At 56.4% G+C, this 22,710-nt stretch overlaps 1 protein-coding gene and 1 pseudogene across 2 annotated transcripts; both read right to left on the bottom strand.

Annotated features, from left to right (window-relative positions):
* Nucleotides 1-725: 725 nt before the first annotated feature.
* Nucleotides 726-5,226, bottom strand: LOC139605243 (serine/threonine-protein kinase pim-1-like; annotated as a pseudogene).
* Nucleotides 4,072-9,519, bottom strand: LOC139605202 (zinc finger protein 436-like). Of its 2 annotated transcripts, XM_071456545.1 has the most exons (3): nt 9,412-9,519; nt 8,066-8,304; nt 4,072-7,911 (listed from the first exon to the last, which is right to left on the bottom strand). In XM_071456545.1, the coding sequence occupies exons 2-3, from the start codon at nt 8,085-8,087 to the stop codon at nt 6,905-6,907; spliced, it is 1,029 nt and encodes a 342-aa protein (XP_071312646.1). In that variant the 5' UTR covers nt 8,088-8,304; nt 9,412-9,519; the 3' UTR covers nt 4,072-6,904. The 2 variants fall into 2 exon arrangements, with proteins under 2 accessions (XP_071312646.1, XP_071312647.1); XM_071456546.1 differs by lacking the exon at nt 8,066-8,304 and having other exon boundaries at nt 9,412-9,511.
* Nucleotides 9,520-22,710: the final 13,191 nt, after the last annotated feature.

Below are 22,710 nucleotides of genomic sequence, written 5' to 3'. Positions count from 1 at the left end.
ACCAGCTGGGGCACGGCTTGGGAACCCGTCCCCCTCTGCCGCCCCCATCCACATGGATGGATGCTTTTGTCAGGCTGGCTGCCCCCGCCTCAGCCCGTGCCAGGCTGGCTGGCAGAAGCTGTCAGCAAGGCCAGGAGCCGGCTCCCCTTCCACAACATCCATCCCCTGTCCTGCCAAAAAGTAGCTCGGCGGCCGGAGGGAAAATTAATATTCCCCAGCGCCGCCGAGCGGGGAACCTCCGGCGCGTGGCCAGGCCGAGCCCTGCCATGCCTGGGAGCACCAGCATCCCCCCGCCCCTGCGCCGGCTGGGGACTCATCTTGATTCCATCGGGGCGCAGAGCGTGTCCTCCAGGCAGGGGCCGCAGCCAAAGCCAATCGGCTCTGCCCCGCCAGCGGCCAGCTCCAGGATGGTGTTCCCAGCTCCACGTCGTGCTCCAGAAGAACAGGCCAGCTGTGCCTCGGCTTGCAGGGACATCACGATGCCATTGAGCTGCAGGGGGATGTTTCCCCTGTCCCAGTCCGTGGCACCTTCACCGCACTGCCACCACTTCTCCAATGGGACGGGCAGCACGGAGCCGCTCCCTCCACAGCTCGCGGGGACCAGCGGAAGCAGCATCTCCTCGGCTGCACTCTCTCCTCCGCGCTGCGGCCGCAGGGAAACGCTCCAGGGTTTTCTTCCAGCGCCACGAGACGCGTGCCGCTGCTGCTTGCTGGGCTCCTGGATCCTACTGAGCACAGGGAGGCATCTCTGCTGTCTCCTGGGCCAGGCAGGGCTCCTGCAGCCAAGAATGCTCAAAAAGGTCCTCCAGTGCTGGCCTGTCTGTGGGCTCCATGCATAAACACCACCTGATGAGGTGCTGGCACTCTGCGGAGAGAAACCAGAATCCACCGCTCAGCGGGACAAGGCTCCTGTCCGTGCTCTCCCACATTCCACAGCGCCCAGGCCACACCAGGAGTGCTCAGAGCTGCATCCAAAAGCTTCCTATCGATCCTCTCTTGCAGAGGACACCAGCACAGAGGCACAGGTGCCACCTCCTCCAGCTAAGCCCAGGAGATGCACCTCCTCACCAGCTGCAAGAGCAGGACGCTTATGTGCCAGCCGCCCCTCCCAACCCCGTTCTTCCCCTCGTGCCTTGAAGGCGCATCCCCACCTTGAGACACCCGGGACAGGAAGAAGAGCTGGCCCCGGACAATGTCCTCGTTGGTGTGGAAAGGAAGGTGCCCACAGAGCAGCTCATAGAGCAGGATGCCCAGGGACCAGATGGTGGCTGGCTGGCCATGGTAGCAGCCAAAGAGGATCCACTCCGGTGGGCTGTACTCCAGCGTTCCTATGGGACACAGGCGCAGCTCATCAGGCCCATGCTGCTCCCTCCCTCCTAGCCAGCTCCTGTTCCACAACAGCCAGCCCCTGCCCTGCCAAAAAGCAACCTGGCTGCAGCTGGCTGAAGATGGATTCCCCCTCCTTCCTTCCCTCCTTCCTTCCCTCCCTCTTCCCCTCTGCCAGCCAAGGGGGGAACTCCACTGCGAAGCTGGGCCCCGACTTTGGGCTCACCTGACATCCGGGTGTAGAACGTGTCCTGGAGGATCGTGCCGCAGCCAAAGTCGATGAGCTTCGCCCAGCCCGTGGCCAGGTCGACGAGGACGTTCTCGGCCTTGATGTGGCGGTGCAGGACGCCGCGGCTGCTGCAGTGCCCCATGGCCTCCAGCACCTGGCGGAACAGCCCCCGCGCCACGGGCTCCGTCAGGAACCGCCGCTCGTGCAGGAAGTACCAGAGGTGCTGACAGCGCTGCGGACGCTCCATGAGCAGCGCGAAGCCCTCGGGCACCTCAAACCAGTCCAAGAGCCTCACGACGCCGGGGAAGCCAGGCCGTGACACCATCCACGGCAGCGCCAGCTCCAGGGGCACAAGGGCGCCCTTGCACTGCGGGGGGACCGCGATGCCGTCAGCGGGGCCGATGCTGAGCCGCGCCTTGGGCAGCCCCTGCCCGGCCCCGCCGCGGCTCGCCATGGCCCGGCCCGGGGCGCTGCGCGGCCCCCGCTCACTCCACGCTCGCTGCCCTCGCAGCGTTCCGGCTGCCGCCCTGCCGGGCCTCGCCTCAGCCCCGCCCGGCACGCCCCGCCGGCTCCTCCCGCTGGCCCCGCTCACTCCCCAGCCGCGCCCACTCCGAGATGCGCTCCCGGACACTCGCTTGATGGCCGCCTGCGAGCCAAGGCCAGCGGCGGGCTGAGCTCATCGCCCGCCGCCCGCCGCCGCCCTCCGAGCCGGCCCCGTCTCTTCCCGGGGCGCCATCGGCGAGGCGGGGACCGGAGTAAACGCTGCCGCAGCCGCCGCTGCCCAGCAGCGGGCCCTGCCGCTAGAGCTGCTCTAGGGGAGGCCTCTCCGCCTGTGCGGGCGGCACCGCGCTGCCGCTCTTCTGCCCGGGGCACCCGCCCGCCCGGCGCGCTGCTGCTTGCCGAGCTGCCCTGGGCTGCGGCGGCTCGGGGCCGGCGGCCGAGCTGGCGAGCGGCGGAGCTCGGAGCGGGGCAGCTGCCGGCCACGCTGTCGGCCACGGGGCGGGAGCCGGGCGGCAGCGGGGCGGCTGCGGGCGGAACCGCGGCAGGGGCTTCGTTCGGGGCCGGGGCCTCGGCCGGGTTGGGCCAGAGCCCGCGCCAGGCGCAGCCAAAAGCCCGCACTGCTCCGCCAGCACCAGAGCGAGCGGCTCTTCCAGCGGCGCCACAGCCAGGACGGAGAGAGCCCGGCCGAGGCGGAACCACGGCGGGCCGGGCAGGGGCGGGCACGGGGCGGCCCCGCCGAGGGGCGCCTTGCGGGACGCGGCATCAGCCGGGCTGGGAGAGGCGGAACACGGACGGCACGGGACGGAACGGGAATCGAGTGAGTGTGAGAGGGAGAAGGGGATGGGGAGCGAGTGAAAAGTCAAGCGGAAAACCAATCAAGAGAAGCGCTGCTGCTGCTGCTGCTGCGGAGCCGCCGGAGCTCGCGGCCGTTCCTCCGTTGCCCCCGCGAACCCAACGGAGGAGCCGCTGCGCGCCCCAAGGAACGAAAGAGAGAAACAAACAAATCACACCCCAAAGTCATTCCTATTAGAGAAGTAACCAAAGAAAACAATGTAGCAATAACGAAGAGTGCTGGCTTCTGGCTTCTTTCTTCTTTGCATGAGACCAAGCTTTTCATGGGGAACAATTGCCTCTTGTGACAATTTTGCCAGAGTGGACAGGAGCAGAGCATTTACTTTTCAAGTAGAAAAGGGAAATCATGTCAGTAATGTCATCTCTGTCTCTGTTGACACAGTTGCAGGCTGTCAAAAGACATGGTCTGCAGGGTGGAACTTGGGGCCAAGTTTCTTTTTCTGCCAGAGGATGAGGAGGGGAAGTATCCCAGAATCATGGAGTCGTGGCATGGTTTGGCTTGGAAGGGATCTGGAAAATCCCATGGCTGCAACCCCCCTGCTGTGGCTGGGGACCCCTTGCACTGGACCGGCTTGTCTAGAGCTCCATGCAGCCTGGCCTTGAACACTGTCAGGGACGGGACATGCCCACCTTCTCTGGGCAACCTGTTCCAGGAGAGCCTTTTTTCTGAATCCCTTACCTAAACCTAATCTCTCTCCATTTGGATCCATGCTCCCTTGTCCTGTCCTTGCCTGCCCTCGTACAAAGTCCCTGTCCAGCTTTCTTGTGTGTTGCCCTCAGGTACTGGAAGGCCGCAGCTGGATCAAGGCTGGGTCTCTTTCCCAGGCTGAAGAAGCCGAGCTGTGTCAGCCTTTCCTTGCAGGAGAGGAGCTGCAGCCCCGGCACCATCTGGGTGTCCCTGCTGGGCCCCTGCTGCAGCGTGTCCACGTCCTTGCCGTCCGTGCCGGGGAGCCCGGCAGAGGCGGAGGCAGCGCTGCAGGTGCAGGGTCAGCGGCGGGGAGGAGACCCGGCCCTGGCAGCGGCTCCAGGAGCAGCGATTTGCGCTGGGCCGCCCGCACTGCAGAGAGCCGGGGCCCTTGTGCCTGCCCTTGTGCCCAGGGCGCCTTTCCCCGCCGCCCGCCCGCCCGCCCGCTCGGGGGAAATGCCCCCTGTGCCGCCCCTCAGGGCCGCCCCTCGCCGCTGCCCCGGGCGCTCCCGGCGCCGCCTGGAGGGGCCCAGGCCTCGGCCTCACCCTGCTCAGCCCGAGGCCTGGAAAAGCAGATTCAAACACCCACCCAGAAAGTGCCCCAGGATGCCAAGGTCAATCTTTTGTCACCAGCACGGCTTTGCTATCAGAGTCTGGACGGGAGTAGAAAATCACCAGGGGAAAAGAGCATGAACAAGTTCTGCCTTGGCACTACCTCAAGGCTTTGAGGGAGAGGCTCTGTGGTGCTTTCTTGCTTGCAGGGACACACAGAAAGTGTTGAAATGGTAAAAATAATCAAAACCCCTTAGAAAGAGACCCTAGGGAGCCTGGCCCCCCAGAAATGATGCTGAAGAGAGGCCCTTTTGCTGACCCGCAAGCTCAAGCACGTTTGCATACTGCTATTTTGCAACAGTCTCAGAAACTTGCATGAGAGGCTTCTCATGCATTTCCAGATATGGGACTAGCACCTCCATCTTATACCCCCATTGGACAAGAGGCAAATGAGACTTGTATGAGTTTCCTAGGCCGCCTCAGAAATGCAGTAGTTTGGGCTCCAGGAATGTGCCCAGAGGTTAAAACTGTGCTAGGAATGCAATTAGCAGTAGAAAATGCAAATCTCACCTCCAAAAGGATCCTGCAAACTTTGCCCAGAACAGCTAATGTGGCAGACATGACAGAAGCTTGTTTGGGAGTAGGAGCTCCAGAGGACAAGGCCACCTATCCAGCAACACAATGGCAACTGCCCTTGAACCACTTGTGCAGCACAGAGAAAACGGCCCCGACCGAGTTTGCCTTCGGTGTGGCAGCCACGGGTGCAAATCAGAGCCGTAAAGAAAAGTAACAAACAGCAACAGCTACTGGTTCCAAGGGAAAGTGCAGCAGATGTGACAAGCACGGGCACCGAAGCGGCGAATGCAAATCCACAGACGAGAGAGACGGAGCCGCTGGGACCCGCGGAACCGAGCGCTAAAGGGGGCGCGCCGTGACACAAATGCTCCCCCACAACCTGGACATTCTTCAATCAGCCACAGCCGGGAGCGCAGGAGTCGGTGTGGCAGCAGCAGCAGAAGCTGCCTTGGAAAACACTGACGTGCAAGTCATCCCATCTACAGCAAACGGACCTTTGGGACATTGTCCTAGGGTGACGTTACGATGCTTGTATCCCCATTCGTGTCTTCTGTTTATGCTGAATATTATGTTCTGTGCCTTCAAGACTGGCTCTGAAGAGTGAAAGTTTTGTTTTGGTTTCTTATCAGCCTGCTCCTCCACAGCTGGTGGGACACAGAGACGGGGCAGTACATGGTGCTGTTTTTGCTTTTTGCTTGGCTTTTTGCTTTGCTCTTGCTCCTGCTTTGCTCTCGCTTTTTGCTTCTGCTCATTAGTTAGTTTAGCTAAGCAGTCTGAATTTTTCCCTGGACTGTTTTTCCTTTCCTTTTTTCAGAATTACTTGAACCTGCTCTGGACTGGGAGCTGGGAAACACCGAGAGTTTGCACCTTGTGGCTGCAGCAGCTGCCCCAGCGCCGGAGGGACTGAGAACAGAGCGACCACCCCCAAGAGAGACTTTCTGAATTTGTCATCCTTTTCAGAGCCGGGAAAGAGCGGTGTCATGGGTATTGTTCATTTTGTGTGCTGGGGGTGCTGTGCCTGTTAAATGAACAGGTTCTTTCCACTTCTCTCTGAGCAATCCCTCCCGAACCGGTTGGGGGGAGGGCCCTGTGGCTTTGCTTTCTGGAGGGGCCCCCGTGGAGGTTTTCTCTCAAATTTGCCCTAAACCAGGACACATCTCAAAAAAATTAGAATTATAAATAAAGAAATAATAATTAAAATTAAATAAATTATAATAAAAATGAAATATAAAAATCTCAAGTCTTCCTTACAATATTCCAACGGTTCAACCCAAAAAAACAACAATTGTTGCTATAATATTACCAATGCATATAAATAAACAAATTATATATCAAGAAATCCCTTTTGAAAGTTTTAACTCGATGACTAATATACTTTAGATAAAAAATATCTAAAAAAACTAACATACAATCTAACACACCGTAGTGAAACAATTCATATTACAAATATACTAAACACAAAACCAAACAGCAGTATAATTTCTCCGACATTTCAACCAAACAATTAAACTTTATCAGCCTTAGATACTCAAAAACAATTAAAATATTTTTTAAAAATTTAATTACAGGTGAGTGGCTTTACTTGGATATTGGTTTTTGGACTGTTTGGGTTAGATGATTTAAAAATGGGACATTTATAGGAATTTAATCAGCTGACAAGGTGGCACTCTGCAAACAGAACTGACTGAAAATGAACGGGACAGAAATCAGGACCTCTTGAAAGTTTTATTTGCTATCAAATACATCCCACACACCCAGCCCCACACAATCCCCATCCCACTGCTCCACATGATCCCACTTCTCCCAATCTCCTTCCAACCCCATTTCACCCTGATGGCTGTGGAATTGAGCAAGTTTATCCTGGGACTGAGTTTTTTTGAGGAGGGAACAAGCAATTTGAAGTGCGATTGAGCATTTATGGCTTAAAACTTAGTTGTTTTCAGTGGGATTTGAGTGGTTTTAAGGTGACAGATCAATCCCTCTGGGTTTTTAGAGTGCAAAGATATTGAGAAGAGCAAAAATTAAAGCCAAACCAAAGGACAAACAGCCAGGCGTGTTCCCAACATGGATCACAGGGAATGTGAGTGACCAGGGCTGTGCCCAAAGTGCCTCCTCCAGTGGGGGATGGAGCTGCAGCAGCGCACGAAGCTCTTCCCGCACTCGGGGCACTCGCAGGGCTTCCCTTACCGGTGCCTCCATTGGTGTCGGGTCAAGTTAGAGCTCTGTGAGAAGCTCTTCCCACACTGGGGACACTCATAGGGCCTCTCCCCAGTGTGGATGCGCCGGTGCCTGACGAGGGTGGAGTTGCGCTTGAATCCCTTCCCGCAGTCGGGGCATTGGAAGGGCCTCTCCTCTGTGTGAATCCGATAGTGCCGGAGGAGACTGGAGCTGGTCTGAAACCTCTTCCTGCATTTATCACACTCGTAGGGCCTCTCCCCTGTGTGGATGCGCTGGTGATTGACAAGGTCGGAGTTGTACTTGAATCCCTTCCCACAGTCTGGGCATTGGAATGGCCTCTCCTCTGTGTGAACCTGACAGTGCCGGAGGAGACTGGAGCTGGTCTGAAACCTCTTCCTGCATTCATCACACTCGTAGGGCCTCTCCCCAGTGTGGATGCGCCGGTGGGTGACGAGGGTGGAGTTCTGCCTGAATCCCTTCCCACAGTCGGGGCATTGGAAGGGCCTCTCCTCTGTGTGAATCCGATAGTGCTGGAAGAGACTCGAGCTGGTCTGAAACCTCTTCGCACACTTGGAGCACTCATAGGGTCTCTCCCCAGTGTGGGTCCTCTGGTGCTTGATCAGGCTGGAGCTCTCTCTGAAGCTCTTCCCACACTCCCCACACTCGTAGGGCTGTTCCCCAGTGTGGATCCTCTGGTGCACGATCAGCTCGGAGTTCCACCTGAAGCTCTTCCCACACTCCACGCACGTGTGGGGCTTCTCCCCATCATGGAGCTGCTCATGGAGCACCAGCTCCGAGCTCTGGCTCCATCTCCGGCCGCCTTCCCGGCCCAGGCTGCCTCTTTCCCCCTCACATCCCCGCCATCTGCGTTTGCAGCCCCTCCTCGTGCGACATCTCTGGGCCTTTTCCTCCCCGTTGGCTTCCTGCGCCGTGGAGCCGCTCAAAACGGCCTCTGCCACCAGGTTCTGCCGCGGGCATTTGTCCTCCCTGCTCTCCATGCTCAGCTCCTGCTCTGGGCGAGGAAGGACAAGGACAGCATGGGATTTGCCTCCGTGCCACAGGCAAGGGCAACGAGATCCCCCCAGGGCTGTGCTGCAGCCGGGGGCCCTGCTGGGCTGGGAGATGGAGCAGCACAGAGGGGAAAGGGGCACTGACTTCCTCCTCACCTGCCTCAGTGTCCCGGGGCATCTTCCTCTTCCTCGCAGCCTCCCAGGGGTTGGCAATGGGAAATCCTGGTTTGGAGAAAACAAGGGATGAGCATGTTTGTAGGAGCGTCGGGGGTAGCACGGTCGGGACGGACGGAGATGAGAGATCTCTGCAGCCAGGTCGTGGAACTTGCGGTTTATTGCAAAGGGCCTGGGTGCAGGGCCCTGCTTGGAGCTGCCAGCCACAGCTTGGAGCAGGCCTGAGAGAAGAGAGGAGCAGAGAGGATGAGAGGGTGAGAGAGTAAGAGGGTAATAGTGTAAGAGAGTAAGGTTCCCGTTACAATACAATGAATCTTCTTCTGTGTTAAATATTCTATTTCTCACTAACCAGTCCAGAACAAGATACAAATCCACTAGCATTTACATATAGCCTGTAAGAATCATTACATCACCATACTGTATTACATTTTCAACCCTAAAAACTCCTCTTTGGACCCCTTCAGCTGAGCTAGTAGAGTCTGCTGTGACCCTTGGACCTGTCTGCAAGCAGTGGGAGTTGTTTCATCAGAAGAGGATAACATTCAGTTGGGCCACACCATTGTTTTCCACTTGTTCAGTAACTAAGGTATCTAAAAGCCTGCTTTCATTTCAATCTTGCTTATAGTTTCTATATTCTCAAAATCTTTTGCCAGACAATCATATTTATAAGGCTTTCCTGTTTCATCTTCCCCAACACACGTTGAGTTTAAAGGTCCCTCCGACCAAGTCCATCTCTACAAGTCACCGGCCATCTGGGCTCCAGTAAACCCTCCCAAACACCAAGATTCAGCCCTGAAAAAGCCTCCCAGGAGTTCCCCGTCCCTGGTGCCTTCCCTCTGGTGAGGAGGGGGTTCCCCCTTGTCCCAGCTGCTGGGGTCACGCTTGGATTGGGGGTCCCCCTTCTCCTGGGTGCCCCCCCTGCCCAGGCTGCTGGCAGTGCCAGCAATGCCAAAAGCTCCCCCCTCTTGGCTCTCCCCATTTCGGGATGCCGGGGCTCTTTGGGCTCCCGGGCTCCCTTCTCCCCTCATTCTCTGCTCTGCGCTGCAGCGGCTCCAAGGAGTCCCCCCTGCCCCTCTCCAGGCTCTTGAGGCTCCCGCCAATGGCGGCGCTCCCCCCTCTCTGGCCTCCCCACTTTGGCCTCCTGGGGGACACAGGGCTCTGCTCCTCCAGGCTGCCTCTGCCGGCAGCCGCCACCGCCACCCCCCGATGTCCCCCCGAGGGGCCTTTTCCGCTCAGCCTTGGACTTCTTCATTCTCCAAACATCCCCCCAAAAACCCAACCCAGGGACCCCCCGGGATATCCGGGCCGGGCTCCCTCTCCCCGCTCACCTGCGCCATGGGGGGGGCGATGATCCCACAGGTGGGGGCTGCGAATTCAGGCAGGGATCGAGACCGCGTGGCTCCCTCAGCTCAGCCTGGATCCGCCCTTGTCCCTCCTCTTCCTCTTCTTCCCGCTCCTCCTCTGTCTTATCTCCACCTCCCTCTCCTCCTCCCTCCTAACCCCGCCTCCTTCACTGCTCTTTCTCCTCCCGCTCCTCCTCTTCCATCCCCCCTCCTCCTCCTCCCCTGTCTTATCCCCACCTCCCTCTCCTTTTCCATCCCGCCCCTTCCATTCCTTCTCCCCCTCCTCCCCCCTTACCCGCCTCCTCCTCCCCCTCCATCCCTGCCCTTCCCTCCCTCCTCCTCCTCCCCCAGCAGCAGCCACACCCTCGGTGCCCCGTTCCCGCAGCCCTCGCAGCCCGCGGCAGCAGCGGCGATGGAGCCGGGCCAGGTCGGCATGGGCAGCGCGGGGCTCTCGGCTGCTCCCAGCCGCTGCGGGCGGGGGGAACCCGGCCCGGGCCAAAGGAGAGGCAAACTGGGCAAACTGGGGGCAGATCACAAAGCTAAGGATGCAGCAGAAAATGGAGCTGAAAGAGTTTCTTTAATATTCACTCCAAACGAGGAAAAACTGGAAATTCCAAAGTTTAGGGAAGCCGAGAAAAAAGAATTAAACAAGATAGGAAATGAACAAGATAAATCAGGGAAATAGAAAATTCTACATGACTTAATAAAATGTGCTTACTAGGAAAAGATAAGAAGACGTGCATCAGAAACCCCACTGGCGTACTCAAGCTTTGTGTGATCATTTTTTAAGGAATTTTGGGTGCACTGGGATTTTTGGTGTAGCAAAGCAAGTCACTGAAAGATGCTTAATTTGCCAAAGGATAAATAAAAAGGTCATGAGAAAAACAACATTAGGAGGTCATGAGTTAGCTCGTCGACCATTTCAAAATATCCAAGCAGAAGGTTAGATTTGTTAGCTTCTGGATTTATTTGGAAAAAAACCCATTTAATCTAGAAGAAAGAGAATATGCCATATGTTAGACAGGAGATTTTAGGAGAATAAAAATCTTTGAAGTATCAGAAACACCCGAGGAAAAAAACCAAGAAAATAAAAAGGGGAAATGAAAGGGAGGGGAACAAGAGGAAAAGTCAGAAAGAGAGTGGGATCCTCTGCAGCTCTTGCCCCCTCCGTTGGCGGCCGAGGCGCCTGTCCCGGGTCCCGGCTCGCTGCCCGCCTCAGCTCCGCCTGCCCCGGTTTCCATCCCAGGTGCGGGCTCACTGCCCAGGGCAGCTCCACCTGCCCCGGCGCTGGCGGTGAATTTGTGTGCCCTGGCCCCACTGCCCGGCCCGCGGCCGCTCTGCCGGCCATGCTGGGCAAGATGGGGTTGCTCTGTCCTGCCGCGTGGGCCGAGGTCACCGCGCCGACCGCACCGAGGGCGGGTCCCAGCCATCCCATCCCCGGCTGCCCTGCCCGTGCCAGCTGCGCTGGGCAGCGCCGCTGCTGCTGCCGGGGTCTCCCACCTGCCTTTTCTCTGCCGGGAGCTGCCGGATCAGCCGCCAGAAGCCATGTGGGGGCTGCCCACGCTCCGGCTCGGCCTCCACGGGAAGATCCCCCTCTGGCGATTCCGGCAGCACACCCTGCCCACACTCCCACCGAGCCTCGGCGGGATATCCTCCCCTGACCCCTCCTGCTCTGAGTTACGTCCCCTTGGTAACCACAGCTCCTGCTGTTCAGGGAAACGCCCTCTCTCTACAGGAAGCACCTTATCAAAACACTAGGAGCTAAGTTAAAAGGCAGCCCTCTCCAAATTCTTTCTCAAAACACGGGAGAAAGGCTACGGAAGGTAAAAAAGTGAAAGAGTTAGATGAAGGGATTGCTCTATTGCCGTTAAGAGAGGTTCCCATGGCAGGGATGCGCTGCCCCGCCCCGCGGGAGCCACCGGCGCCCCTGCCGGCCGTGCCCGGAACTGCACCCAAGGGGAAAGCGCCGCGGCCGAAAGGCCGGGACCGGCTCCGGGCTCTGTTTGTTGTCACTGCCGGAGCTGTTGATACACACTACTATTATTATATTATACACACTAGTAAAGAACCGTTATTCCTAATCCCATATCTTTGCCTGAGAGCCCCTTGATTTCACTATCCTAAAAATTAAGAGGGAGGGGCTTTGCATTCTCCATTCCAAGAGAGGCTTTTTCTGCCTTCCTAAGCAGACACTGTCTTGTAAAGCAAGACAAGCACCCACAGGCACTGAGGGGGGCTGCAGGAGGGGCAGAAGAAGGCCCTGCAGCACTTGGGCACAAAGGCCCAGCAGGTGAATGCAAGAAGGGAGCAGCAAAAGGCCAAGCTGAAGGCAAAGGCCAGGGCAGAGCTCCTACAGCCCCTGAGGGATCAGCCCCAGGGCCCAAGGGGGCCCCAGCACCCAGGGCACGGCTCGGCCACAAGCACCCGGCAGAGGCATTGCCCTCCTCGGCAGGGCACAGCCCACCCAAACAGCCCCTGGCAAGGAATCAGGGCTCCAGCTGCAGGGCACAAGGACACTGCAAGCAGAGACAGCAGCACCCTCAGGACCAGCAAGTCCAGCCCGTGATGGACATGGATTGGCAGGGCTGTCACAGCTCCCATCACACCAGGGACCCTCCACACTGGAGCCCTTGAGAACATTCAGGTGGGTCTGCATTGAGAGGAGGCATTTCCTGATGGACACAGGGGCCTCTCAATCTGCTCTGAATCTTAGACCTAAAGGGGAAAATAGTAAAGGAATATTTTAATTTTTAAGGGAATGAGTGGGAAAGATGAGCAGGTATGATTTGTTCAACCACTATTAGAAGCTGTGGGGGATAGGTTTGAAATAAATTTCTTTTTCTTCCTCCTGTGATTGTAATTAACTAGGAAGGAGTTTGAGAGCTGGATTTTAATACTGTAAAAAGGGATACAGAGGCTAGTTCTGTTGTACCTCTGTGTCAAAAGTCTGACAAGGCCTATGCTGAAGTGAACCCAGAAGTGTGGGCAGCCCCAGGGAAGTACAGAAAATTAGATATGGAGCCTCTACAAATTAAAGCAACCAGGACAGGCAATACCCTGTTCCAAGAGAGGGAAGGAAGGGCTCACAGCCTGGTATTGAGTCCCTGTTAAAGGCAGGGCTTTTGGAGCCAAGGATGTCTCCCTACAACACTCCTATCTTGCCAGTCAACAAACTGGATGGATGGACACAAGGAGGAAACACAGAATTTTCAAGTGTTAAAATGAAGATTAACTGAGGCGAGTGGCCTGGGCCTTCCAGACAGGGAAAAAGAATTTGAATTATAGGTGGACGTTAAACAGGGTCTTGCCAAAGGAATTCTTGTGCTAAAATGTTTAACCCAGTGGCCAGAGAGCAGCCTCATTGTCTGCAGAATTGTGCAGCCACAGCTTCCGTGGGAGCAGAGGCTGAAAACTGATGACAACAGGAGGATCTCCTAGAGTTCAAGTCTGGCATCAAGTTAAAGCTTTGACAACCAAAAGAGCCTCTAAATGGATGAGCAGGGCTCGGTGATTACAGTATGAAACTTGTTCAGTGGCACAGGAGGATTCAGAACTGAGGACAGGGCAAGGGTTTAACCCAGCCTCCTGTTTGAACAGCCTGGAGAGGGGCTGGCAAGGAACCCAGGACTGCACTCAAGGGACAGAGCTCCCGAGCCAGGCTGGGAGAGATTGATGGGACATTCCCTGGCCTGAGGGAGACAATGTGTTTGTGGATGGCTCTGCAAGGGCAGCAGAAGGGAAAAGAGGTACAAGACAGGCTGTTATTAAGGAAGGGGAATCAGACAAAGCGCAGGTCACCGCCCCATGCTCAGCTCAACCCGCGGAGCTGTGGGTGCTTGTAAGAGCCTGGCACTGAAATGCCCTGAGCAGGAAGGCTTCAATATCTTCTGCTGACACCATGGCACCTAACAGGGGGGCAAAAGCAATTCTGACTGCTTCAGCAAGCACTGGATCACTTATTAACCTATTTCTAAAAGAAATAATTCAAAGATAATGGATTGTGGAAGCAATAGATTCAGATGGGGAACTCATTTTACAGGAAAGACCCTTCAGGGGGTTATGGCAGCTTTAGGAATACAATGGGACCTCCATAACCCCTGGCAAGCCCAGAGCTCGGGTTGGGTAGAAAGAATGAATGGGGAAATAAAGAAACACCTTTGGAAGCCGGAGATGGAAACCAAGATGCCATGGGTACAGCTTTTGCCATTGGCCTTGGCAAGAAAAAGAGCCAGACCCAAGGCAGATATTCAATTATCTCCCTTGGAATTCATGTCTGGAATTCCTTACCTGGGCAATTCTCCACCTAGTGCAGGGTGGAAATAAGGGATGTAAATGTAAGGCAGGCTGTAGCCAGGATCCTGTCTCCTGTGGAATCTCTCCCGCAGGAAGCTGGGCTGGCACAGAGCCTGCCCTGGGACTTTGCTGTTGCCAACACCCAGCCAGGCCATCGGCTCCTGCCTAAGGAGTGCAAAGCAGCACCACTGGTGGCCAAGGGGCCCACGCCAAGTGTCCCTGAGGCCAGAAACAGCCGCCAGCACAGCTGAGCACGGGGGGACCCCTCAGCCTGGCCTCAGGGGCTCTGAAGCCCCGGAGATTTGCACTTCCCGCCCGCAGCAGGACCATGGGAGCCGCCCCTGAGCCTGCCCTGAAGGCAACGCAGCAGCAGCCAGGGCTCCACAGCGGGCCAAGCCCCCGGGCCTGCCCACAGATCCTCTGCTCAAACCCTCGGGAATCCTGGCCACCCTCCCCTGGCACCTCCAGCCACTGCGGCCAAGCCTCGCTGCCGCTGCTGCAGCTCCAGCGCTGGCTGGGCCTGCACTGCCACAGCTGCTGGGGAGCACCGCGGCACAATTCCACCCTGGGGCTCACTCACACCCACACTCTGGGCTGCCTGCGACTGCATTGCTGCAAAATGTACCCATCCTGCTTCTTTTAAATCTTATTTCTCTGCTCAGAAAGGTTTCTCTACTCAAAGGTTTGCCTTTGGGAAAGAAATTTTAAAGGTTTTATTTAAGGGGTTCCCAGTCTGTTCGGATGTTAAACTCATCTCCACCACTCAATGGAGACGAGTTTAACATCCGAACAGACTGGGAATAGCCCAAAAGACACCCACAGAGATAACGACCAGCAACAAAACATCAACGCCCCGCAGCAAACAGCAACCAACAGCTACCCCAGACACTGCCCCCGGCACAGCTGGAGACACCTGGTCTGGAAAAGGCTGAGAAGGAAATCCAGGAGTGTGGGCGGAATTCACAGCAGAGGGGAAGAAATCCGAGTCTAATAGGAAACCAAACACTAAAAACTTACACGACTTGGAAGCAATGAACATTAAAGCAGTGGATTTAGATTGGTTCAGACTACGTCAAGTTTAGGAAAAATCGAGTAAAACTGACATGTCATGGAATGATGTTTTCTGCACAGCCGGGCTATGTGTGGATGAAAGTATTTCTGTTGCACATCCTGGCCAGAACCAAGTAATGCCTTGACTCTCTCACACGAAAGAGATTCTTGGAGAGTTTTTGTTTTCCCTACAGTTTCAGTGATAAGATTACAACATGAGAAACATTTTTTATAATAATCCTACTTGATATTGTCAGGTAGGTTTGGGACAGAAGGGTGAGAATCAATTTTTGGTCTGGGTTTTTCCATGTTCGCCTTTATGTTGCATTTTGCAAAATTGAAGAGCTTTAACCGTGATACTTTTAACTCTTAAATAGTTAATACTTTTTTTAAAAAAAGCAGATTCCGGGGGCCACATGTGACTCACCAGATGGCTGCCCTGGAAGAGAAGCTTTGGTTCTAGTCAGCCAGGAGAGGAGCTTTAGGAATGCAAATGAACCCTGCTGGGCAAAGCCTGGCCAATGTACCTGGGTCTCTTGCCTGGGGCAGGAATTGGGCTGGTTCCCCCTGCCCCTCACCCCGAGCTCTGCCTGCTTGCGCTGATGGAATTTGCACAGCTCAAGGCAGAGCCCGGGGTGAGGATATCTGACCCTGCAACAGAAACGGGTGAAGCTGCACAGGGAAACAGCAAATGGAGAATGTTGGGAAAACTTCACTATAAATAAATGGGGGGGAATCATCCCTCTGCCCACTCCAACGTGTGCTGTCACTGTCTATGTTATATAGGGTGGATTAGAGCACTGAGATGTTCTTGCTACCACAAGTTCCGGGAAATCAGTTGGGAATCCAAGTATTTGATGATTTAATTAGAGACAAATGGTCAATTGATGCAGCCCTGGCTGGAGAGAGCGGCCAAAAATGGGGAGAAGATGAACGGCCAGCAGAACAAATCCTACAACACCATGGACCAGCCCCTGGGAACCCAAACCAATTCATATCAGGAGCCACAGAACCCATTTCTCATTTCAATGGCACCATTAGATTACAAGCTGTCCTCGGAATAACCAACCAGACAGCTCCAGCTCCTGACCTTCCTGCTGAGCAATCCACTGAAATGAGGAACACAACATTTCACCATGGGATGGGATCAGATCATCTGTTAGCAGAGAAAAGAGGAGTTTGTGGAAAATCAAATGACTCCAACTGGTCTTGGCAAATAGATGACAAAGCCAAAGTGGTGAAACAGATAACAAAGGAAACAAAAAAGCAGCTCATGTACCAGTCCAAACGTGGAAAGGATGGGAATGGGACATGGTTTTGTGGTTCCCTGGCAGACCATGGGTTAAACGAATGCTGCTTCTGCTCTGATGTGCTACAGCAACTCTCACCTTTTTACCATGCTCCGCACCTTGAGAGTGCAGCTCATTCAGCAGCTGAGCGAGGGGCCAGGGACTTGTAGATAAGGAAGTAACGGGCGAAACCACCAGCTTCAATAAATGTTATTAATTAACATGGAGTGCTGCTCACAGAAAGTCCCGCTAAATTCCTGAACGTCGAGAACAAAAAAGACTTAACAGAGCCGTGAATATCGGCTGTTCTACAAAAGTGGGGGTGCACATTAACGAGGACGTGCAGTTGGCAGATGGGGAGGTCTGAACCTTCCAAGTACCTCAGCCAGTGGGCAAAGGGAGAGGGAGATGAGCCGGGAAAATGAGGATAAAAAGGAGGCTGCGAACTACAACAATGGCAGCGAGCGCATGGCAAATGCGCCACGGCCTCTCCCTCTGCTCAGCAATAAAGTCACTTGTACAGGACTCCTCTGTCTCCTCGGGGCACGGAAACCTCCGGCCACGTGAATTTCCCCGCACAGCCGCGGGCACGGGGCAGCCGCCCCTGTGCCAGCCACAGGAACCGGGCCGAGCCAGCGCTGCTCCGGCAGCGGCTCCTGCCGAGGCAGCGGCCGCAAGGAGACCGCGGGCAGCCGCTCCCGCAGCGCCCTCACGGCAGCGGCACCACGGGCCGGACACGGCACAAGGAACCCGCCTGAGCCCCCTGCCGCCCCCGAGGCCCGCAGCGAGCCCCGAGCCCCCGCACAACCCAGCGCGGCTCCCACCTGCGCTGCGGCCGCCTCCCAGCTCCGCCGCCGCCTCACCGGTGGCTCCCGGTCACTCCCCGTATGGTCCAAATCACTCCCGGTAGGATCCCAGTTGCCCCCGACACGGTCCCAGCGGCTCCCAGTCATGCCCTGTATGGTTCCTTTCACTCTCAGTCCCTCTCAGTAAGAGCCCAGTGTGGCCCCAGGCACTTCCAGGATGAGCCCGGTCACACCTTACCCGATGCCATTTGCCCCCGCTGTGGTCCCAGTTGCTCCCAGTATAAGTCCAGTCACCTCCAGTTTGATCCCAGTTACTCCCAGACACTCCCAGTACTATGCCAGTCACTCCAAGTGTCACCCCATCAGTCCCAGTATGATCCCAGTATGACCCCAGCATGGGGCAGCTGCTCCCAGTATGATCCCAGTTGCTCCCTGCATTATTCCAGTTTCTCTTCTTCACCCCTACTGCAGATCTGATCACTCCCAGTATGATTCCAGTCAGTCCCAGGATGATCCAAACCATTCCCAGTCCCTCCCAGTCCAATCTCAATTGTCCCCTGCATGTTCCCAGTAGCCCTCAGTGTGGTCCCAGTATATCCCAGTATGATCTCTGCTGCCTCAGTTCTGCTCCCAGTGGGTTCTTTTCCCAGTCTGTCCCAGTCCATTCCAGTCTGTCCCAGTCTCTCTCCAGCAGCTGCTGCCCACCCCCCCCTCCCAACCCCATTCCCGGCACTGGGACCCCCCCCTGCACCCCCTTATCCTGCACCAACACTCCCCTGCACCCCCTTTCCCGGGTATCCTCCTCTCCCAGCCCCTGGATCCCCCATTTCCGTGAGCCCAGGGAGCCCCGGGCCCCCATTCCCGGCCAGCCCGGGGCACCTCAGCCCCAGCCTCCCTTTGCTGGGAAACCCGGCCTGGGCACGGGGCTCTGCGGCCGCTCTGGGATTTATGATCCCCCAAAGGAAAGGGAGAGAACAGCAGAGAGAGAGCGAGAGAGAAGGAGATTGGGAATCAGGGATCGGGTCCCAGCGCCCAGCCCTGCTCCGCCGGGGGTGGGACCCGCACCCGCAGCAAAAATTGGCTCCGCTGCTCCCGCTGCTTGCCCGGCTTTGGGCCGAGCCCAGCGGGGTCCGGGCAGAGTTTGGGCGCAGGGCCGGGAGTTCAGCAGAGCCCGGCCCGGGGGTCCCGCAGGGCGCGGCCCTGGAGGGTCCCAGACGGATCGCCGAGGGATCCAGAGGGGTGCCAGGAGGGGATCCAGGTGAATTCCCTGGAATTCGCCCTTTCCCCCTCCCCCCGCGCTCCCTCGGGCACTTTGGCTTTCGCGTCTCTGCAGCCGCGATCGGGGACGGCTGCGATGGCCCCAGCGCTGGGGCTGGGGGTGCTCCGGGGGCTCCTGGGGCTCCTGGGGGACCCGGGGGCCGCGACCAAAGGTGAGTGGGACCCACCGAAACCGGGACCCCCCTGAACCGCAATTCCCGGGCACCGGGGCCCCCTTGATCTTCCATTCCCGGGCAGGGGAACCCTCCTGAACCCCCATTTTGGGTCATGCCACCCCCCCTCACTCCACTTCCCCAGCACCGGGACCCCCCTGTACCCCCTCATCTGGCACCGAGATCCCCTGAACCCCCATTTCTGTTCACCGGGACCCCCCTGAACCGCAATTCCTGGGCCCCGGGAACTCCCTAAACCTCCATTCCCGGGTACCGGGACTCCCCTGAACCCCCATTTTCGGTCCTGTGACCCCCTCAGCACCCTTTTTCAGCACCGGGACCCCCCTGAACCCCCATTCCTGAGCACGCGGACCCCCTTGAGCGCCCATTTCTGGGCACAGGGACCCCCCTGTACCCCCTTGTCCAGCATTGGCACCGCCCTGTACCCCCTCATGTGGCCCCAGGACCCCCCTGAATCCCCATTTCTGGTCACCGACGCCCCCGGAACCGCAATTCCCGGCCACCGGGACCCCCTTGAATCCCAAATTCCTGGAAGGAAACTCCCCCCGAACCCGCATTCCCCGGCACGGGAACCCCCTGAACCCCAATTTTTGGGCACTGGGACCCCCCTGCCCCCCCTAATCCGGGCCTAGGATCCCCCCGCACCCCCGTCAGTGCTCTGGGACGCCCTGCACGCCCATTCCCGGCCACCTCGTCCTTCCCAGACCCCAGACCCGCCCTTTTCCTCGGCTTTTGGACCCCCAGATCTCCCAAATTTCGGCGTCCCCCCAGTTCTTCATTCCCGGCGCTTCCTGGAAGGGGTTCCAGGGGATCCCGGAGGGTCCCCTGGGGCTCCAGGGGGTCAAGAGACCCCCCTTGAACGTTCATTTTGGGGCACTGGGACCCCCCCTGTACCCCCTTCCTCAGCCCCGATAACCCCTGCACCCCCTTATCTGCAGCCTGGAACCCCCTGAGCCCCCATTCCCGGGCAGGGAAACCGCCCTGAACCCCAATTTCTGGGCACCGGGATCCACTACATCCCCTTATCCGGCACCGGGACCCCCTGAACCTCAATTTTCAGGCACCAGGACCCCTTGAACCCCGGAACTCGGGAATGGAACCCCCCGGAACCCCATTCCTGGGCACCGGGACCCCAGTGCATCCCGTTATCTGGCCCTGGGACCCCTTGCACCCCTTTTCCCAGCACCAGATCCCAGCCAGGCCATTATCTGGCACCGGCACCCCTGAACCCCCATTCCTGGGCACCGGGACCCCACTGCATCCCCTTATACAGCACCAGGACCCCCTGAACCCCCATTCCACTGCACCAGGACCGCCGTGCACCCCCATATCTGAGACTGGAACCCTCCCAAACCCTCCGTTCTCAGGCACAGGGACCCCCCCTGCACCCCCTTATCCAGCACGGGGACCCTCCTGCACCCCCTCATGCAGCACCAATGCCCCCCCACACCCCCTTTGCCGGCCCTCCCCCTCTCAGACACCCCAGCCCCCGCTTTTCCTTGACCCCAGCACCCCCTGGACCCCCACTCCTGCCTTCCACAGCCCCCACCCACCACCTTCCTCAACACCGGGGCCCGTGCACCCCCTTTCCTGGGCACAGGGACCCCCTGGACACCCCATTGTTATAAAATTGACTCAAAACGAGTAATTTCCAATCAAAGAATTTATTAATTATTGAAGCAGTTATACTACGTAAGCAAAGGCTCAGCGCTGGGCGACAGGGGAGTCTCCGCTCCACTACTGCCGCCCCAACTAGTTTCTGATCCAGTCCTTTTATCCTCTCCATCCTTCAGGAGTCCATGTTATCTCAGAGTTCTCTGCGCCTGCGCTGGTTGTTGCTAGGGGGTCATCCTTCTGTCTCCTGGTGGTCGGTGATAAAGGCTGCGGAGTCTTCCTCAGCCGCGTCTTCTTCACCCTATGTCCTTATTTGGTGACTTCTCTGTGGAAAATTACCAAAATCTTATGATTAACGCAATATGTGCCCTATCAAGCTTAAGCAAGCAAATGTCCTGCCTTGCAAACTGTGCCCTATCAAGCTTAAGCAAGCAAATATCCTGCCTTGCAGACTGTTTCTCTGCCCCTGCCCCTTCCCCAGCTTTTCCCTGGTCATTATCTCTGTGAGTTATCTGCTTGTACCATTTGTCAGCAGGAAAGGTTTCCCTGCTGGGTGTTAATCTGCCCCTGCCCTTTCCCCAGCCTTTCCCTGGTCGTTGTTTCTGTGAGTTATCTGTTTGTACCATTTGCTGGGTGGGACTATGTGTGGGCTCCTGCAACCCCTTCCCTGGTATCCTTGTGGCTCCTATCTCATGAAGTAGTACAGAAATAGTCAGCAGACAACTCTTGTAACACACTGGTCTCTTTTTCATGACGAACAAAATGTAGTCCCTCATCTCAATTCCCCCCCATTTATTTATAGTAAAGTTTTCCCAACATTCTCCATTTGCTGTTTCCCTTTGCAGCTTCACCCTGCTTTTTTTAAAAAAAGTATTAACTATTTAAGAGTTAAAAGTATCATGGTTAAAGCTCTTCAATTTTGCAAAATGCAACATAAAGGCGAACATGGAAAAACCCAGACCAAAAATTGATTCTCACCCTTCTGTCCCAAACCTACCTGACAATATAAAGTAGGATTATTATAAAAAATGATTCTCATGTTGTAATCTTATCACTGAAACTGTAGGGAAAACAAAAACTCTCCAAGAATCTCTTTAGTGTGAGAGAGTCAAGGCATTGCTTGGTTCTGGCCAGGATGGGCAACAGAAATACTTTCATCCACACATAGCCCGGCTGTGCAGAAAAAATCATTCCATGACATGTCAGTTTTACTCGATTTTTCCTAAACTTGACGTAGTCTGAACCAATCTAAATCCACTGCTTTAATGTTCATTGCTTCCAAGTCGTGTAAGTTTTTAGTGTTTGGTTTCCTATTAGACTCGGATTTCTTCCCCTCTGCTGTGAATTCCGTCCACACTCCTGGATTTCCTTCTCAGCCTTTTCCAGACCAGGTGTCTCCAGCTGTGCGGGGGCAGTGTCTGGGGTAGCTGTTGGTTGCTGTTTGCTGCGGGGCGTTGATGTTTTGTTGCTGGTCGTTATCTCTGTGGGTGTCTTTTGGGCTATTCCCAGTCTGTTCGGATGTTAAACTCGTCTCCATTGAGTGGTGGAGATGAGTTTAACATCCGAACAGACTGGGAACCCCTTAAATAAAACCTTTAAAATTTCTTTCCCAAAGGCAAACCTTTGAGTAGAGAAACCTTTCTGAGCAGAGAAATAAGATTTAAAAGAAGCAGGATGGGTACATTTTGCAGCAGTGCAGTCGCAGGCAGCCCAGAGTGTGGGTGTGAGTGAGCCCCAGGGTGGAATTGTGCCGCGGTGCTCCCCAGCAGCTGTGGCAGTGCAGGCCCAGCCAGCGCTGGAGCTGCAGCAGCGGCAGCGAGGCTTGGCCGCAGTGGCTGGAGGTGCCAGGGGAGGGTGGCCAGGATTCCCGAGGGTTTGAGCAGAGGATCTGTGGGCAGGCCCAGGGGCTTGGCCCGCTGTGGAGCCCTGGCTGCTGCTGCGTTGCCTTCAGGGCAGGCTCAGGGGCGGCTCCCATGGTCCTGCTGCGGGCGGGAAGTGCAAATCTCCGGGGCTTCAGAGCCCCTGAGGCCAGGCTGAGGGGTCCCCCCGTGCTCAGCTGTGCTGGCGGCTGTTTCTGGCCTCAGGGACACTTGGCGTGGGCCCCTTGGCCACCAGTGGTGCTGCTTTGCACTCCTTAGGCAGGAGCCGATGGCCTGGCTGGGTGTTGGCAACAGCAAAGTCCCAGGGCAGGCTCTGTGCCAGCCCAGCTTCCTGGGGGAGAGATTCCACAGGAGACAGGATCCTGGCTACAGCCTGCCTTACATTTACATCCCTTATTTCCACCCTGCACTAGGTGGAGAATTGCCCAGGTAAGGAATTCCAGACATGAATTCCAAAGGAGATAATTGAATATCTGCCTTGGGTCTGGCTCTTTTTCTTGCCAAGGCCAATGGCAAAAGCTGTACCCATGGCATCTTGGTTTCCATCTCCGGCTTCCAAAGGTGTTTCTTTATTTCCCCATTCATTCTTTCTACCCAACCCGAGCTCTGGGCTTGCCAGGGGTTATGGAGGTCCCATTGTATTCCTAAAGCTACCATAACCCCCTGAAGGGTCTTTCCTGTAAAATGAGTTCCCCATCTGAATCTATTGCTTCCACAATCCATTATCTTTGAATTATTTGCTTTAGCAATAGGTTAATAAGTGATCCAGTGCTTGCTGAAGCAGTCAGAATTGCTTTTGCCCCCCTGTTAGGTGCCATGGTGTCAGCAGAAGATTTTGAAGCCTTCCTGCTCAGGGCATTTCAGTGCCAGGCTCTTACAAGCACCCACAGCTCCGCGGGTT

Source organism: Agelaius tricolor, unplaced genomic scaffold (assembly GCF_023055355.1).
Source record: "Agelaius tricolor isolate 1412-34295 unplaced genomic scaffold, bAgeTri1.0.p SCAF_61, whole genome shotgun sequence".
Taxonomy (NCBI): domain Eukaryota; kingdom Metazoa; phylum Chordata; class Aves; order Passeriformes; family Icteridae; genus Agelaius; species Agelaius tricolor.
Note: the sequence above shows the minus strand (reverse complement) of the source record. Positions and strands in the feature narration are given on the sequence as shown.